This window comes from Microtus pennsylvanicus, chromosome 10, assembly GCF_037038515.1.
Source record: "Microtus pennsylvanicus isolate mMicPen1 chromosome 10, mMicPen1.hap1, whole genome shotgun sequence".
In the NCBI taxonomy this organism is placed as follows: Eukaryota; Metazoa; Chordata; class Mammalia; order Rodentia; family Cricetidae; genus Microtus; species Microtus pennsylvanicus.
Genome location: NC_134588.1, coordinates 100,460,003 through 100,478,524, shown reverse-complemented (window position 1 = coordinate 100,478,524; position 18,522 = coordinate 100,460,003). Strand labels below are relative to the sequence as shown.

Sequence of the window (18,522 nt, the reverse complement as noted above, 5' to 3'; positions counted from 1 at the left end):
CTTTGAGTCTAGGAATATACCAAAAGAAGCAATGTAACCAACTCATACAAGAAAAGACTGTTGGGTAGACAGTACATGTCTATAATCTGAACACTCAGGAAGCTGAAACAGGAGGATTGCTCTGAGTTTGAGATCAGTCTGGGGGGTACATAGTGAGTTTTGAACCAGTTTGAGCTACAGTGTGAAACTGTGTGTATATGTGTTATGTGTGAGAGAGAGGACAGAGAGAGAGAGAGAGAGAGAGATCACCTCTGAGGTTCTAGCTTTAACACAACCTTATTGCATACTCCCTGACGTCATCTCCTAAGATAGACTGAGAAGAGCACTTTTGTATTTATGACATAAGAATACAAGATAGTATATTTTTGAAGCACATTAATTTGATCATTTTCATCAGATTCCAGCAGGTAGTCTCCTCTGAAAGCAACCCCTCTTGGTAAACCCCTTGATATTACCAGAAAAGCCCAGTATTATGGCCTTTTTAAAGGGTAACTAGGAAAAAAATGTACTAATCACCATTATATCTTATTTGAAGTTTTATAGGAGCACAGGGCAAGAAACTGTTAAACCTCAGGAACATCATACAGTTTATATTTGGCTGAAAATTTTAGACTATAGCTAGTGATTGTCTTCAATTATCCTGTGCTGTCATTACTTCCAAATACTGCCAGTTTGCGAACAGAACATCATAGGTTGGTGATTGCTAAGTCATGCTTCGTTTTCTTTTTTCTGTTGTCAGCGACAGACTCGTGAGCAGTATATTAGCATTCTATGCTTTTCTTTGTGATGTTTGTGTTTCACACTGAGGTACTTGTTACCTCATGATTGACTATAGACAAATGTGGGTTATCCACAGGGGATGCCAGTTTAGTACAAGCTTTTTAGGGATACTTTCATACTAAAACAGTTTGTATAATGGGGCGAATTAGAAAAGAATGAAATTTCAATGTGAAATGAGTAATTTCTAGGAAGTTTACTTGCTGTCAGCTTTTCAAGGCTTCTAGACTTTAATGTATGTGGGTAGAACGAAGGTCTACTGTGTGCAGCCTCATTTTTCTAATCTTCAGATAATCTTGTCTGGAATTATGTTGTGTGTAACTCATAGCTAGTCTAGTTCTTAGAACTAAAATATGTTGAACCTCATTTGAAGGACCAAGTTCCTCCTCTTAATGGAGAAACTATATATGGAAAAAGGTGAGGAGCATGTTTTCCCAGCTGTAGTAGAAAGATTGCTTTTCAGGACAGAATTGCCCAATAGTTCTGAGTAGAAGCTGGCAGCTGGTAAATGTGAAGATACTTGCCAGACTATAAATATCTGGTCTGGAATCATCAGTGTCCAAGAAATACTCTTGGAAAATTAAGAGTTTCCTTGGAATAATAGGAAACCCAGGCTTTCTTCCAATAGTTATGCTTAAAAATGGGAAATTTGGGTTTTGATTTAGTTGGACTAAGTATTTAATGCTACTAAATATTATATAATATTCACATTAATGACTAACAGAGCAGTTTTGAGACTTCATGGTCAATCTTTTTTTAAAAACAACAAACATAAAGCAGAATCTTGGCTATATATGTCGTTCAGGCTGGCCTGAAACTCATGTTCCTCCTTTCTCAGCCTCCTTCTTGCTAGGATAACATGCATTTGCCAGTACACCTGGCTCCATAATCTCTACTAAGTTACAATCATTGAAACCAGAAAGTTAGAATTGTATTCTAGTGTTATGGAGATGTGCTAAGCAACAGCCATTTATAGTTTGCTGGGAAATTTCAAGACCATCATGAATTTCCAGATTTAGAAGTAATCACTGTAGCTTATAATAGCCTTCACTTAAGATGGGTTCTGAAGGGTGGGTAGAAATAAAGAAAGCCTGCTGGTCTGCAGGAGAGTAGGAGTTGAGTTTGGCAGATTTTGTCAGAGTTATGTAGGCTTTTTCTCTACACATTACAATGGAATAGTTGGAGGTTCAGGGTCTTGAACTGACCAGAGGATTGAGGTAATTCAAAGGGTGCCGTGGATCTTGAAGGTTATTTGGCAGCTGAGCAAATGTTAGAGGTGTACTCCAGTTCACAGTATTCTTACTGTGGTTTTAAATCTCTTTATTAGTATCTCAGTTTGCCAAAATGCTGTTTCTAACAGTAATGGTCAGTGTGTACAAGTTTGAGTGTCCAGTGCATGATAAGATCTTGAAGAGCTTTGTGTACATAGTCTCATTCTCACAATAGCGCGTGTGTTACTTTAGAAATCAGGAAATTAGCCAGGTGGTGGGGGCATGAGCCTTTAATCCCAGCACTCGGAAGGCAGAGGCAGGAGGGTCTCAAGGCCAGCCTGGCAGGCAACAAAGCGACACAGAGAAACAAAAAAAAAAAGAGATCAGGAAATTAAAGCTTTTGAAGGCTTTATAAATCATTTAATACAATCAGAAAATAAGAGTTGGCATTGAAATTCACTTAGACTTAAGTTCACATTCTTTGCCCACTACCGAAGTACATTTAATATTTTCTTTAATGGTTTGGGTTGAGATGAGCAACTAAAGTGAATATCATGATCAACCTTATACTGAAGGTTTTTACTGTGAACGGTCTATATAAAATCTACTGAAAACAAAATTAAACTTTTAGATTAAAAACCTAGGGTAGGCCGGGCGATGGTGGCGCACGCCTTTAATCCCAGCACTCGGGAGGCAGAGGCAGGTGGATCTCTGTGAGTTCAAGACCAGCCTGGTCTACAGAGCTAGTTCCAGGACAGGCTCCAAAGCCACAGAGAAACCCTGTCTCGAAAAACTAAAAAAAAAAAACAAAAAAAACAAAAAAAAAAAACCTAGGGTAGTGGCCCATGTCTGTTCCCAATGGAACCTGAAACAGTAGGATTGTGAGTCAGCACATGGCAAAACCTTAACTCTAAAACACAGCTCTCCTTCCAAATTCAGTAGCATGGGAAGCAATTGTTTTATTTCTAAATTTTCTTTTTTTATTGCAAGATCAGTGTATTAATTGTAAAAAATACTGGAATTGAGATCCCAATTCTTTCCCAAACAGAGAATTCAAGCCATTATTTTGACTTCTACAGATACCACTAAAAATAATTTAGTATTGGTAATATATACACACAGGCATATACATGTACACATATATATTGTGGTGTATCATTTATATGTGTTTATATGTATACACTTATGAATAGGGTCATAATTTTCTGGTTTTAGATTATTTGAGGCAAGGTCTCGTTTAGCTGAGGTTGGCCTCAGATTTACTATGATCTTAATCTCCTGGTGCTCCTGGCTTCTAAGTGCTAAGATTGCATACATGAGCCACTGTGATCAACTAACGTACATTACTTTATAACCTGACATTTTTGTTGTTGCTGTTGGTATTAGCTTTTGTTGTTGTTTGTTTGTTTGTTTTTGGTTTTTCGAGACAGGGTTTCTCTGTGGCTTTGGAGCCTGTCCTGGAACTAGCTCTGTAGACCAGGCTGGTCTCGAACTCACAGAAATCCGCCTGCCTCTGCCTCACGAGTGCTGGGATTAAAGGCGTGCGCCACATCGCCCAGCTTGTTTTGGTTATTTTTCAAAGCAGAGTTTTTTCGTAGCTTTGGAGTCTGTCCTGGAACTTGCTCTCTAGACTGGGCTAGCCTCATACTCACAGAGGTCTGCCGGCCTCTGCTTCCTGAGTGCTGGGATTAAAGGTGTGCACTACCACTATCTGGCTACCTGATTTTTTTTTTAAACTAATACTTTTATAATTCTGTTGGCTCTGGTTTATTTCACTATAGGATACTTTTCTGTTTTTTGTCAACCTGCTGTCTTACATTTAATTTGCTTCTGAATCTGTCACTGTTATGAACAATGCTTGTAATATTTTGTGTTTATATTATAGCTAAATTTCCATACATTATAACCATTATTCAGAAGTTATAGCTAAACATTGTATTTATTAGCATTTATTTGCTCCATATATATTTCAGTGTTGGTTGATAAACCATATTGCAACTCCATGCAAACTTTTTTTTCATTTTATTTTATGTACAAATGTTTAACCTGCATTGATGTCTGTGCATTTTGTGCATATAATGCTCTCTGAGTCCAGAAGAAGGGCATCAGGTCCCCAGGAACTGGAGTAATAGATGAATGTTCACTGCTGTGTGCTGAGAATCAAAATAGTTAGGAGCAAGTGCACTTAACTACTGAACCATCTCTCTTTAAGACTGTTTAAGATGAAATAGTTACTATTTATTGAATGCATAATCACAAAAGCATTGCTTCTTTATCTCATTTAATCTCTCAGTGACTTTATCCTTTCTACTTTGAAAGTACAGAAAGAAAGCCCCGGAGGCAGATGTACAAATGTAGCAGACTATTCCTGTCATATCTTTGCAGCCAAAGGTTGCTCATGCCATCCCCTTGGGGCATACTAAAATTCCAGAAATCTAGTGTCCTGAGAAGCAGCTTTCCATTGATCCATAGGTTGAGAACCACTGTTCTAGGGAATCCCAAACTGAAGACACCAGTTCAGAAATGCTTATATATTGCTGACTAGGCTTTTCCAAGAGCTCAGAGAATGCCTTGTAAGATTTCATAAAATATCTATAATTGGTCTGGGCAGTGGTAGTGTACACCTTTAATCCCAGCACTCAGGAGACAAAGACAGTCGGATCTCTGTGAACAGAGCGAGTTCCAGGACAGCCAGGACTACATAAAGAAACCCTGTCTCTAAAAACTAAAAGAAAGAAAAAACAAAACAGACAAACCTGGAAGTATATATTTGAGCAAGGACTGTGAGATAGTCAGATTTAAGCCAAAAGTATTTTGTGATTATTATTTATTTTGAAATTTTGCCGTGTAGAATCGAGTTAGAACAGGAAATACTTTTATCATTTGTCTATATTCTTTCAATTATTTTTTTATTTAAAATAGTTTTCTCCATCGTTCCTTTCTCTCCCTCTCCCTTTTTTTTTTTTTTTTTTTGGCTTTTTCTAGACAGGGTTTCTCTGTGGTTTTGGAGCCTGTCTGGTCTCGAACTCACAGAGATCCGCCTGCCTCTGCCTCCCAAGTGCTGGGATTAAAGGCGTGCGTCACCACCGCCCGGCTTTCCTCTCCCTTTCTTCCGGTGTTCTTTCTAATATTTTCCTAAAGTTTCTCTGGGCAGATGTACCCAGGAAGTGGATCAGGTCAGTATAACTTGCCAGTCACATGGAATGCTATATCAGTCTATCTACTAAGTATAGTTCCATTTTCTCACATCCTCATCAACCTTTAATCTTTTGAATTTGTCCACTTACGTCATAGTTTTTAAGATATTCTATAGTCTTTTATAATTAAGATTTTGTTTTTATTTTATTGCTACATAGTCAGTTTTCTTGGGTAAGAGTATATATTCTTTACACACAGCTTTGGTGCTTCTAAACATGTACACCTTCAGTCCTATAGAGCTGAGTATTGATGATGAAAATCTTAGAAATCTTGTTTTACTGTGGGTAGAGAGGGCCACAACCATGTAGTCTGTGTATTAATTTTATGCATGTGTTTGCTGATGTTACCAGGCATGAGAACAGATCACAGGATACACAACTGAACCCACTTTAGGAGTTTTATTAACTGAGGAAGGGAGAAAGAGGGTAGTGCTTAGGCCTGCCTAAATACAGTGTGGTAAGAGAGGGAGTGGAGGGCATGTCTGCTTTTAAAGGCTGTCTAGTGCAAGCCCACAGGGGTGGCCAGGCAGTTTGACATTTGTGCAGCCGTAGGGCCCGAAAGTGCTAATGCCTGGGGTGGCTAAGCATTCTGAATGAATGAATAAGTGAGTGAGTGAGAGAGAGAGAGAGAGAGAGAGAGAGAGAGAGAGAGAGAGAGAGAGAGAGTGTGTGTGTGTGTGTGTATTAGTTGTCTTACAGTTTTTATTGCTGTTAAGAGACACCATGACTCTTATAAATGAGAACATTTAATTGGGGTGGTTCGCTTACAGTTTCAAAGATTCAGTCTATTATCATGGTGGGGAGCATGGTGGCAGGCAGGCAGGCAGGCAGGCATGGTTCTAGAGTGTTGGCTGAGAGTCCTACATCTTTGAGGCAACAAGAAGTTGACTGACTGTCAGACCTCGAAGAGTGACACACTTCCTCCAACAAGACCATACCTCCTAATAGTGCCACTCCCATTGGGGACCATTTTCTTCCAAACCATCACATAGTAAACTGAAATTATCATTGTTATCTGGCCTTAATTACAAAGATGGAATAATTTTAATAAACTGACCATAACAGTTTGCCTAAAAAAGGAGATCATCAGGAATAAATATATTTTGTAAAATATTCTAATTAAAGCTAAGCATGATGGAAGCGTGCCTTTAATCCCAGCACTCAGGAGGCAGAGACAGGCATACTCTGTGAGTATGAGGTTAGCTAGTACAACATAGTTTCAGCCTAACCGGAGCTACATAGTGAGGCCATGTCTTTAAAAAAAAATGCCCTGATTGAAATATTAATACTAGATTCACCTACGCAGAAGGAGTAAGGCATTGTATATTCCAGGTAATAAGATACTTAATCTGGGGTGGAGAGATGACTCGGGGTAGTGCTTCCTGCTCTTCCAAAGGACCCGAGTTCAGTTCCCAGCACTCAAGTTGGACAGCTCAAAACTATCTGCTGCTCTATTTATAGGGGATCTGATGTCCTTTATCCTTTGCAGATACTAGCTTGCACATAAACAAGGCAGATAACACATGAAAACAAACAAAAATTCTGTTGAAAAAAAATATATTTATTTGGGAAGTGCTGACTATGAGCCTCCTACAGAAAGATGCAGGAGATTGGAAGACTGATGTGAGCTTTTGTGATGATCCAGAGTGGCAGTGGGACCATGCCGAGGCAGCATAGAGGATGTCTGTGAGTGCTGGTGACTGATGGACGGTAATACACAGGAGCAGTGTAGGGAACTTAGACTTTTATCTGTGGAAGAAATGGGAAGTAGGGAGAGAGGAGTAGTTAGGGTAAGGGAAGAAAATGGGTAGGAAAATGCCTTATGCTTTGAAATTAGTCATGTATACAGGCACAGCAAGTAGCTGTCTATGACTTCAGCACAGAAAAATGTAGGCTGGAAATACTGTGTGACACGGGTTTGACTATGGACTGGTTTTAAGCTTTAGTGGTATATTTCTTTGGGCCTTAGTGGGAAGCTTTAGTCAGCACACTACCTGCCCATTGAATTTTTTATATTATTTCTATTGTGTTTGTATGGGTTGGTGTGTGAACAGATGGGCCCGTATACTACAGTGTGCTTGTGAAGGTTAATGGGCAACTTTCTGGAGTTGGATCTTTTCCTTTTATATAGGTTCAAAGGGTCAGACTCCATTCTCCAGGTTCACATGACTAAGGACCTTTACCCTCAATTTAAAATTCTTAATTTTGAGTGAATATAAGAAATAAAACATGTCAGTCCTTGGTCTTTCATTTTATGAAAATGAAGATATCCAAAAAGATACTTTGTATGTCATTTTATATTGGAACTGCTCTAGTTTCATTTCTGTTTTGAAAACTAATTCTGACCAAAAGCAACACAGGAGGGAAAAGGGTTTATTTGGCTTACAAGTCCTAGTTTCAGTCCATCATATATGGGAAGTCAAGGTAGGAATTCAAGCAGCTTAGCACATCATATCCATGGTCAGCAGAAACAAATACATGCAGGCTGCCTGCTCACTACATATCACACACTTCAAGCCCAGCCTATGAAGTGGAGCTGTCCATATTGGGGGTCTTCTCACATCAATTAGTAATCAAGACCCCAACCTGACAACCTGATCTAGGCACTAATTGAGACTCTTCCTACATGATTGTAGGCTGTGTCAAGTTGACATTCAAAACTGTCACTGTAACTATGAAGTCTTGGTATTTTGGCGGTAACTGCTTAATTTCTCCCCAACATTTCATCATGAAAATGTTCAGTATCTAGCACATTTGAAAGAATTGTTCAGTCGGGTGGTGGTGGCGCACACCTTTAATCCCAGCACTTAGGAGGCAGAGGCAGGCAGATCTCTGTGAGTTAAAGGCTAGCCTGGTCTACAAGAGCTAGTTCCAGGACAGGCTCCCAAAGTTACAGAGAAACCCCGCCTTGAAAAACAGCAAAACAAAAAATTGTTCAGTGACATTATATACCCATATTGTAGAGTATACAAATATTTTATTATTTTTGGAATATGGTAAATATTTTATTTTTAATAAATTTATTCAAAAAACTTGCAAACAAACACCACACAGCAAAATTTATTAGACATTAAATCTGTACATTTTAATGAACCTCCTTTTTCTATATATTAACTATGTGGAAAATACAATGGCTAAAGGATTTTTCACCCTTAAAGGTAGTCCAACAGTTTTACCAAAATATTTTTTAAAATGTACTGTTTTGCTTTAGATGAACTGATACTTTTTCTTACCTGTGAATCAATTCTTACACCTATTTGCATTTTGTGTATGAACTTGGATACTGTGGGATGAAGAGCTTAGTTGTGACATATTTTACCTCTTAAAAATTAATATTGCTGCTTTTGTGAACATGATGAATGATACATCTTGCCGTTCTACATATTTGTAGTGTCTACATCTCAGATGGTTTTCTTGCTTTGAAAAGAAAATTTTTTTTGCTACCCTTATTTGTATCTGCTGTTTGTCAGTGGCATTCACAGTGTTGTTGCTGTTTTCTTCAGTCACCCATGATAGAAGAACCTGTTATTAGAATTTCCCCCTATCTTTCTCAAGTTTTTTAATGTAATAGCAAAGTAGAAATCTTATTTAATATTTCATAAATTTTTGTTGTAGGAGAAACCTTTTTCATAATCTACTGATTCATATTTGGTTAATGGAAATAAGTTTTGGTATCTTTAAAATGTTACATGTTCAAGTTTGCATTATTGTTATTGTTGTTGTTGTTATTGCTTGGCTTGAACAGAAATTATATACTTTCTCAGAGTTCTAGAGACAGGAAGTCCGTGAACAAGTTGGTAATAGGATTGGTGTCCTCTGAGGCTTCCGCTCAGGCGCTTGTGCTAGCTGTCTTCTTATTGCTTCTTAATATGTTCTTTGTGTGGTGCTTCTCATCTCCTTTAGTGTGCAAAAAGTGCATGGGTAGAAACTGTCCTACTCAGTTCTTCAGAAATTAAGAGCCAGGCAGAGAGTGGCCAAGACTGGTGGGTATCTGTGAGTTCAAGGCCTATGAGTTTGAGGCCAATATGGTATATATAGTGAGTTCCAGGACAATCAGAGCCCCTGTCTTTGAAACCCCCCCTCCCCAAGATTTTAGGGATTCCTTTTTTTTTCTTTCTTTTTAGTTTTTCGAGACGGGGTTTCTCTGTAGCTTTGGAGCTTGTCCTGGCACTTGCTCTTGTAGACCAGGCTGGCCTCGAACTCACAGAGATCCACCTGCCTCTGCCTCCCGAGTGCTGGGATTAAAGGTGCACAGGTAAGGATCCCATTTTTATGTTGAATCTTGAGTCTGTTAGAAGAGACAATTAATTACAGGGTTGAGATGCTGACAGTCATTTTTTGTGTTGAGGTCAATCATCAAATGTGGTTAAGTGTCTGCTGCCCACCAGTAAGTTACAGCTTTGGCTCTGAAATTTCCATGATCAGCTAGCCAGTGGTTTCTATTCCAGAGAGCTGGAATGGTGGTGGGGGTGTTTTTCCTTTATTTGAAAAGCCAGAGTTTAGACTCTTAGCTGTCCTACCACTTTCTGCATCTCTTGACAGTCAATTCTAAAGCTTCAGTTAGTGACAGTGACTTTCAGTCATTGCAGAGCCCCAAAGGTCACTTACACTCTCACAGAACACACTGACTGTGGGTCTGGAAACCTGTGTGCTTGCAGGGAGAAGTGACTTGAGGAAGCAGGAGCAAAGGCCCACGAGAAGGACTTTGTCTAGTCTATGCTGTTCCTGAGGAAGGCAGGGACCACACAGGGACTGTTAGCCCCTCTTCTGCATTTTTTCTCCCAGGGGAGTAGTCAGTGTCTTGGGAGGGGAGAAGCTATAAAAAAATAACAAAAATTTCATCTCGTATATCTGATGGACCTTTATGTATATGCTCCTTCTGAGAAATGGGCTTGGTTTTGTGAGGTGGGAACAAATAATAATGGGGGACCTGGGCTCATCACTATCAGTTAGCTTTTTGTGTGAAGGTTAAAGCTGAGGGAATTTGGGATTTAGGGGTTACTCTGACTCAGGCGGACCTCTTTTTTAAGGGGGGGCACAGAGAAACAGCTACTCAGTTTGAGAATCTGTCTACTTAAAATTTCTATCTGATTGTGGTATTTAGCATTAACGACTCCATATTGGTGTGAACTGCTCTTTAGGGATCTAGAATTTTTGCTTCTATTCCTAGTTTTCATTTGACTTCCCACAGTCTCTTTAGTTCATGGTGGCTTGAGTTTATGTTTTTGAAAATGTAAGTTATGTTCTACTTCAGTATTTTACCATCTCCTTTATAGTGGTATATTATTTGTGTTTTAATGATTAAAGCTTGCCTCAGGATCAGAGAGCAAAGCAGCTACACTAGTCAGCCATACAGGTTAGGTAGTGGTGGCACGTGCCTTTAATCCCAGGACTTGGGAGGTAGAGGCAGACGGATCTTGTCGAGTTCAAGGCTATCTTGGGCTACACAAAATCAATCCAGAAACAGATCCAGGTGGTTGTAGTTCACACCTTTAACCCCAGTGTTCGGGATTTAACAGTTCTAATCCCAGCACTAAGGGAGGTAGAGACAGAAGTGATATCACTGGGCCGAGAGAAGTGTATAAAGGGAAGAGACAGGAACTCAGTGGAGTGTGCAGTCTGAGGATTCATACAGACAGCCCTTTCAGTCTGAAGATTTGGTAGAGGTAAAAGTTCTCTCTAATGGTTGGCTGCTTTGTTTTCCTGATCTTCAGGAGACCACAAAAGGAAACAATTTGTGATGGCCTTGGGAACTCTAGGAAGATTTAAGAAAACAAAAAGTATTTGATTCAAGTTTTTGATAAATCAGATTTTGTTAGATGTGATTATTTACTGGCCAGTGTTTAAAGAGTACCTACTGTGTGAGAGGCACTGGGATATCTATACCTTAACAGATGACTACTAGATGCTATTTCTTTGAAAGGGAATTGCTGTTTGTTTAAGACTGCTTTACTGCATTATCACTAAACAGTACATACAAGTTGGTTTTTTTTTTCCTTAAATATAAACATTTATTTACTGGTGCCTATATTTGATGCACATTCTCTGTCATTATATATACATACCTGTTCAGGAATATATTTATTATATGAATTAACTGACCAAGCTACAATCATACATAAAGTAACATTGTGTTTCTTTACTTTGTGTATATGTGTGGGTGTGGGTGGAGTATCCCAGCAATCCTTAGCCTTCAGCCTCCTGGGTGTTGGGATGACAGGTATGTACTGCCATACCTCACAGAGCTGTCTTATTTTAAAGCAGATTTTTGCCGATTTCACTGGACTAAAATAAAATAGAAGAAGAAAATACAAACATTTTGATCATTTTAAGATTTTTTTTAAAGTAATGTGTTTTTGTGTGTACCATGTATGTGCCTGGTACCTGCAGAGGCCAGAATTTCTGGGGCTGGATTTACAGAGCGTTGTGAACCACCATATGTGTACTGGGAATTGAATCAGAGTCATCTTGAAGAGCAACTGTTCTCTTAACTGCTGAGACATTTCTCCATCTCTTTTATTCCTATTTTTCTGTTTTTTAAAAAAAATCCTCATTTTAACAACTTGTGATCATCTTCCCTCTACAGATTTTAATCTAACCAAAATGGTAATAGACCAAAATATTAACATCCTGTTCTGTATTGATTTACCCAATCTTTTAGATTTGTAGGTCTATGAAATAAAAAAACTCTATTACCATTGGATTAATTTTTGTGTCACATTTATGGCCAGAGTTGGTAGATAATGTCTTAGTCTTCTGTCTCCCTTGAGAGCACTAGAGTTACGGGTGTGCAGTATTGCATCTAATTCAAGTCATCAGGCTTTAGTGGCCTCCTGAAATGCCATTTATGTTTAAGAATGGAGTCATGTTTTATAGCCCTTAAACTCATAGAAATCTGTGACATGAGGGTCGGCTTGTTGGGGTATCTGTCCTGTCCAGTTCCCATAGCTGTCAAGCCCCAAAGAACCACACAGAGAGTCTGCATTAGTTATAAATTGCTATCTCAGTATCACTTAATAAGAAGTAATTTGATAGATAGGAACCAAAAGTTCTGGTCTTCCTTTTTTAGTATTTATCTGTGAAGAAGAGAATTTTAAATCTAGCAGAATCCTTAGTCATCATCTTTTAGTCTTTTTTATTTTTATTTGTGTGTGTGTGTATGTCTCGTACTGTGTCTCAAAAATGGGTTTTCTCAGGAGCTGGAGAGATGGCTCAGTGGTTAAGAGTATTGCCTGCTTATCTAAAGGTCCTGAGTTCAATTCCCAGCAACCACATGGTGGCTCACAACCATCTGTAATGAGATCTGGTGCCCTCTTCTGGCCTGCAAGCATGAATGTAGGCAGAATACTGTATACACAATAAATAAATAAATCTTTTAAAAAAAAAAGAAAGAAAAATGGGTTCTCTGCATGAACAATAAGATCTCAATCCCTGAGCTCTTTCTCCAGCCCCTATTGTACACTTGAAGGAAAAAAAATATTCCAAGTGTAGGATATTAACTTGACTAAAGGGTGTGAAAGGAGTCAGTCATGTTGTTAGCCATTGATTATTAGTTTTATCTCTGTGTTTGGAAGAGTAGATACTCCTTTGACTGTATTTGTTAGAGACTTTGAAGTGATCTTAATGTTAAATCTAATTTTGTCCACAAGGAGAAAATAAATCTCAGACAGTCACCATCATATAGTTAAACAAATAATGGTTAATTTATAGTTGTATTAATAGATTTATTCATCTTGATAATAAGATATATTTAGAATAAAATACTTCTGGTATTCTTTGTATTTCTATGGATCCCAGACTCCACCCTTACTATACTTTGTTTTTGCCTTTCCCATTAGACTTCACCCATAGGGGTAAGATCCACTATTCATAACTGACTGCCAAGTTGACTAATCTTGGCTCATGACTTTGTGGCATACCTCTCATATTTTAAATATCTCATTTGAATTTTATTTTTTTTACAGTGAACAGAGTATCTGTCAGGCAAGAGCTGCTGTGATGGTTTATGATGATGCCAATAAGAAGTGGGTGCCAGCTGGTGGCTCAACTGGGTTCAGCAGAGTACATATATATCACCATACAGGCAACAACACATTCAGAGTGGTGGGCAGAAAGATTCAAGATCATCAGGTAAGGGTCTGTTAAAATTCTTTACAATTTGTATTTGTGCGTGCATACATACTTATAAGTACAGACTTGTACATATGGTAGCATACATGTGGATGTCAGAGAGCAGCTCCTGGGAGTCTGTTTTCTCTTGCTGCTTTGTAGGATCTGAAGATTGAACTGATGTCCATCAAGCCTCACTGAGCACTAGAGGTGTTTTTGCTTGCTTGATTTCTTTTTTCTTCATTAGATTGTTTTCTTTGGCCATCCAAATGACTAGTTTTTATAAAAGTCTAAATTCAGGATAGACAAAGATGAAGCACAGTGTAAAAAACATATTGTATGCTTATGGAACTTATTTACTTATTATTTTTTGAGGCTAGAGAAAGAATTTGAATGTTTAAATGGTTTCAGAATGTATTGTTAAATTCATAAGTGATTTTTTTAAAAAGTAGTAAGCATTAGTAGTGCCAGAATAATTAGGGTTTTCTTTTTTTAAAAAAAAAAATATTTATTTATTTATTTATTTATTTATTTATTTATTATGTATACAATATTCTTTCTGCGTGTATGTCTGCAGGCCAGAAGAGGGCACCAGACCTCATTACAGATGGTTGTGAGCCACCATGTGGTTGCTGGGAATTGAACTCAGGACCTTTGGAAGAGCAGGCAATGCTCTTAACCACTGAGCCATCTCTCCAGCCCCATAATTAGGGTTTTCTTTCCAGTTTATATTTAAGGTGACAGCTGAGCTTTTGGTAATTCCCTATTTTAAATTTTCAAGCAAGTAATTAGGTTGTTTGATTACTTGTTATCTTGGTCCCTCTTTGACAGATGGAGACAGAGGGAAAGTTTAGATCAGGCTTCCTGGTGTTCTTTGTATACTAACTGTAGATGGGGCTGAGGGCTGTGTTCCTGCCGCCCAGCTCCCAGCCGCCTGGCTAGCTTATGCCCCAAAATAACAACACACAAATTGTATTCTTTTAAACATTGCCTGGCCCATTAGTTCTGGCCTCTTATTGGCCAATTCTCACATCTTGATTAACCCATTTCTAATAATCTGTGTACCACCACGAGGTGGTGGCTTACTGGGGGGGGGGGAGGGGATTCTAGCCTAGATCTGTCTTGGGCTGAAGAATCATGGCGTCTGACTCACTTCCCTTCTTCCCAGCATTCTGTTCTGTCTACTCCACCTATCTAAGCTGCCTATCAAAGGGCCAAGGCAGTTTCTTTATTAACCAATGAAAGTAACACATAGACAGAAGACCCATAAGTGTTTTCCGAAGATGTAATCTAACTCACGTTTAAAACCATCCTGCTACAAAGTGTGCAGAAAACACACCTAAGTTCTATCTGGTACCCCGTGAGTTCTTGTTAAAAGAAAGTTAGAGCCACGGTTTTCTAGTAAGATGGAATGTAAACCCACGCTGCAGTAACCCTCAGTTGGAAGTTGATTTGTCAGGATTTTTATTTGTCATGCATGTAGCGAATGCGCATTGAAACTTGGACTTCTGTACACAACTGGGACTCAGAGAGGCTGCATCTCAAAAAGAGCAGAGAGAAAGCCTCTTCTTTTTGTCTGAGGAGATTTTGGAGTTTCCCTGGGAAATAGAAGCTGCAGTTTGTCTTCTTTACATAGGTGATTGACTAACATCAATTGCACTGAAGCTCCTAGGAAATGCAGCGTTTCTCTGATGAGAATGTTTCATCGTTCTGGGTTACTTTACAGAAATTAGTTCACCTCATGTCTTTCTCACCTGTCCCTTCCTCCTCCCTCTCATTTTCTTTTGTTCTCCAGTTTCGTTGTTATGTTACACAGCCGCTAGTCTGCTCAGATTCTTCACCCAAAACTCCACTCATCGCAGCCTGTCTATTGTTCAGCTGCGCCATCTGCTCTCTCTCTTCATCTCTCCTCCAGCAGAGTGGTCTCTTAGTTAGACTGGTGGTTCTCAACCTTCCTAACAGTGGGGTCATGGCCCACAGGTTGAAAACCAGTGGGTTAGTGCCTTGCCAGTACTGCCCATGATGATATTATAGAGAGCAAAATGAAAACTAAAGGGTTAAAAACTAGCCGAGCAATGATGGCTCATATCTTTAATCCCAGCACTTGGTAGGCAAAGACAGATGGAACTCTGAGTTTGAGGTCAGCCTGGTCTGCAGAGTAAGTTCCAGGACAGAGCTACACAGGGAAACCCTCTCTTCAAAACAAAACTCTTTTTTTTTTCTTTTTTGTTTTGTTTTGCCTGTGTATATGTCTGCATCACATGTGGAAGCAAAACCATGGAGGATTCTTTTACTACTAGCATTTGGGAGATAAAAGCAGTCAGATCTCTGAGTTCGAGGCCAGCAAGGGCTATATAGTGAGATCATATCTTCAGAACAAACAAATAGGAATCAATTATTTCAATCATCTATCCTTTGAGGATGGGACAACATTGTAACTGGTCTTTAAAAATAAGAAATGTATAGTCTGTTGTGGTGGTGCATGCATAATCCCTATGGATCTTTGTGAGTTCAAGACCAGCCTGGTCTACATAGCAAATTATAGGATAGTGAGGGCTTCTTAATAGAGATACCGTGTTTTTTAAAAAAAAAAAAAAGAAGAAGAAGTTTAAATATTATCACTTTATGGTAACTACTTAGTGAGTGACTGACCGTGAAAGCATATTGTATGACTAAACTGTGTGCTACAGGTAATCTCATGCGGCCTGAGTCCACATTGGTGGTACGTTCTATCTAACGTGATCCTATTCAGTTTTAGCCTGACCACAATCAAGTGAGCAGTACATGAATACTTAACTTTGTTGTTGTTGTTTTTCGAGTCATGGTTTCTGTGTGTAACAGTTCTAGTTGTCCTGGAACTAGCTCTTGTAGACCAGGCCAGCCTGGTCTACAAGATCCACCTACCTTCTGCTTCCTGAGTGCTGGGATTAAAGGCGTGCACCACCACTGCCCAGCAAATACTTACACTCTTATGACCTGCTACAGTATTAACCTTGTCTATGAAGTCAATTTATGACTCATTTCCCTATCTTCTCAGCAGACTTGTTTCTTTTATGGCCTTGCTTTTATTTATCATGACTAAAGCGTTTCACTGTTCGCTTTTTCTTATAAGATTAATATTCACACTCTTCAGAAGATAAGCATCAGACAAAAGATACTTGGTATTGACTGTATCTTTTTAACATTGTTGCATATCTAATTAGTAGATTAGGCAAGAAAAAGAAAATAAAATGTACAAGGATTAAAAAAGAAGATATGAAAAAGTTAGTTATAGGTAACATGATTATTTATTTTGAGGCAAGAAATGTGGATATAAATCATTAGGATTAGCAGGATATGTTAGAATTAATGAATCTTAGATTAGTAATAGGTCAGAATCAAGAAGTAAGTTTAATAAGTGCTCTAGGTATGCTGTCATCTGAGTTAGAAAATGAATTTAATTAATGTTTGCAGTAGTGTCTTAGTGACTTTTCTGATGCTGTGATAAAATATGCTGGCTAAAGCAGCTTAAGTCAGAGGGAACAGCAATCTGACTGCTCACGTTTAGTCGCCAGCTAGGAGCTACAGGCTGTAGATCTTCAAGGCTTGCCTCCAGTGACCCACTTTCTCTAGACATGCTCAGCCTCCGAAAAGTTCCACAACTTTGCCAAACAGTGCCACCAGCTAGGGACCAAGTGTTCAACCATGAGCCTATGGAAAATGTTTTAAAACAGAACAACAATATTTTATCAAATACCTGACAGGTTTATGGTAGGTGCTCAAGATACCAATACAGAGAACCATTGAGTGTTAATGCCAACCTAAATAAGGAATATACTCATGAGATAGCTCTGTGACGTCGGTGATCAAATTGTTAGCTTCAGTACAATATTTTTTGGGTGTTTTGTTTTGCTTGTTTTTTGAGACAGGGTTTCTCTGTGTGGCCCTGGCTATCCTGGAACTTATTCTGAAATCAGACTGGCCTCAAATTCAGAGATCCATTTTCCTCTTTCTCCTGAGTGTTAGGATTTATGGCACGTGCCACCCCTGCCCAGCGTTTCTATACAGTCTTAAATTTGGAAATTGACAATTAGAGTGTAAATAGTAGCTTTATACAAAGAACCAAAAATAGCTAAAGCAGTAATGAGGAACAGAGTAGGAGAACAAAGCTAGTGGCTGAGACCTTGTAGAAAACTTCTGTAGTTAGGACACTAGAGTTGGGTAAATTTTAGATATATTTGCCAGTGGGACAAAGGGTAAACCTGCATCTCGTTAACAGAAGTCAATTGGATCCTGTCTTACACCATAGACTTGAGTCAATCAATTCCACTTGTCCCAGAGATGCAGATGTTAATTGCAGCAGTAGTAAAGCTTCTATAAGACAAACGAAGGTACTTTTTTGATTACTGAGATTGGGAAATATTTCTTAAACAGAACACAAAAACATTAAAAGAAAAAAGGATTGCTAATTTGAAATAGAAGAAAGTGAGTATCACTAAGAGTGGATAGACAAGTTATGAGTGATACAAGATATTTGTCACACAAACATTTTTCTTTTGGGATAATATGCGAAGAACAAGATGGCTCACTTAGGAGAGAAGTGGAATAGAGGTTTATTAATGCATGTAAGCAGGAATTCACAAAAGAATTACTTTGAAGCAAATAAAAGACATAAAGGGAGCCTATGTATAACTTAGTGGGTAAAGTTACCTGCTGTGCTTCCTGGCAGCCTAAGTTTTATCCGTAGAACCTACATAAAGATGGAAAGAGAACTAATGCCACAAAGTTGTCATCTGGCCTCTACAAATGATATATGACATGCAGGCCTTCTTCTGAACCCCATAATGCACACACAATATAATAAATTAAATTTTTTTCAGAAGTTGAAAATGTACTAAACCTCATTGGTAATCAGAGTAATGTAATATACACCAACAACACAAGGACGGACGTACTTTCAGAGTAACCAGATCGCTATAAAGACCAACATTATCAGCGGTAATGCTGCACAGTGTCTGGAGTCATACAGACTTTCACACACTGCTCAGAAAGTGTAAGTGACAGGACGAGTTTAGAAAGCTGTGTGGCGTTTTCTACTAAAGTTGACCTATACTAATACCCTCATGGGTGCATATTCAGTAAGAATGTGTGCTGTGTTCACCAGATGTTCCGTAGAGTGTTCATGTCATTATTTGTAGTAGCCACAAATTCTAGATTATAAAAATGTTACTGCAAGAATGGGCAGATTG

At 38.6% G+C, this 18,522-nt stretch overlaps 1 protein-coding gene across 9 annotated transcripts in view; it reads left to right on the top strand.

Annotated features, from left to right (window-relative positions):
* Enah (ENAH actin regulator) overlaps positions 1–18,522 on the top strand; it is a 117,205-nt gene that overhangs the window by 41,110 nt on the left and 57,573 nt on the right. For all 9 annotated transcript variants that reach the window (XM_075989347.1, XM_075989355.1, XM_075989353.1 and 6 more), the window contains exon 2: positions 13,150–13,315. In XM_075989347.1, coding sequence (XP_075845462.1) covers positions 13,150–13,315 — 166 coding nt within the window. The remainder of the gene's footprint in view (positions 1–13,149; positions 13,316–18,522) is intronic.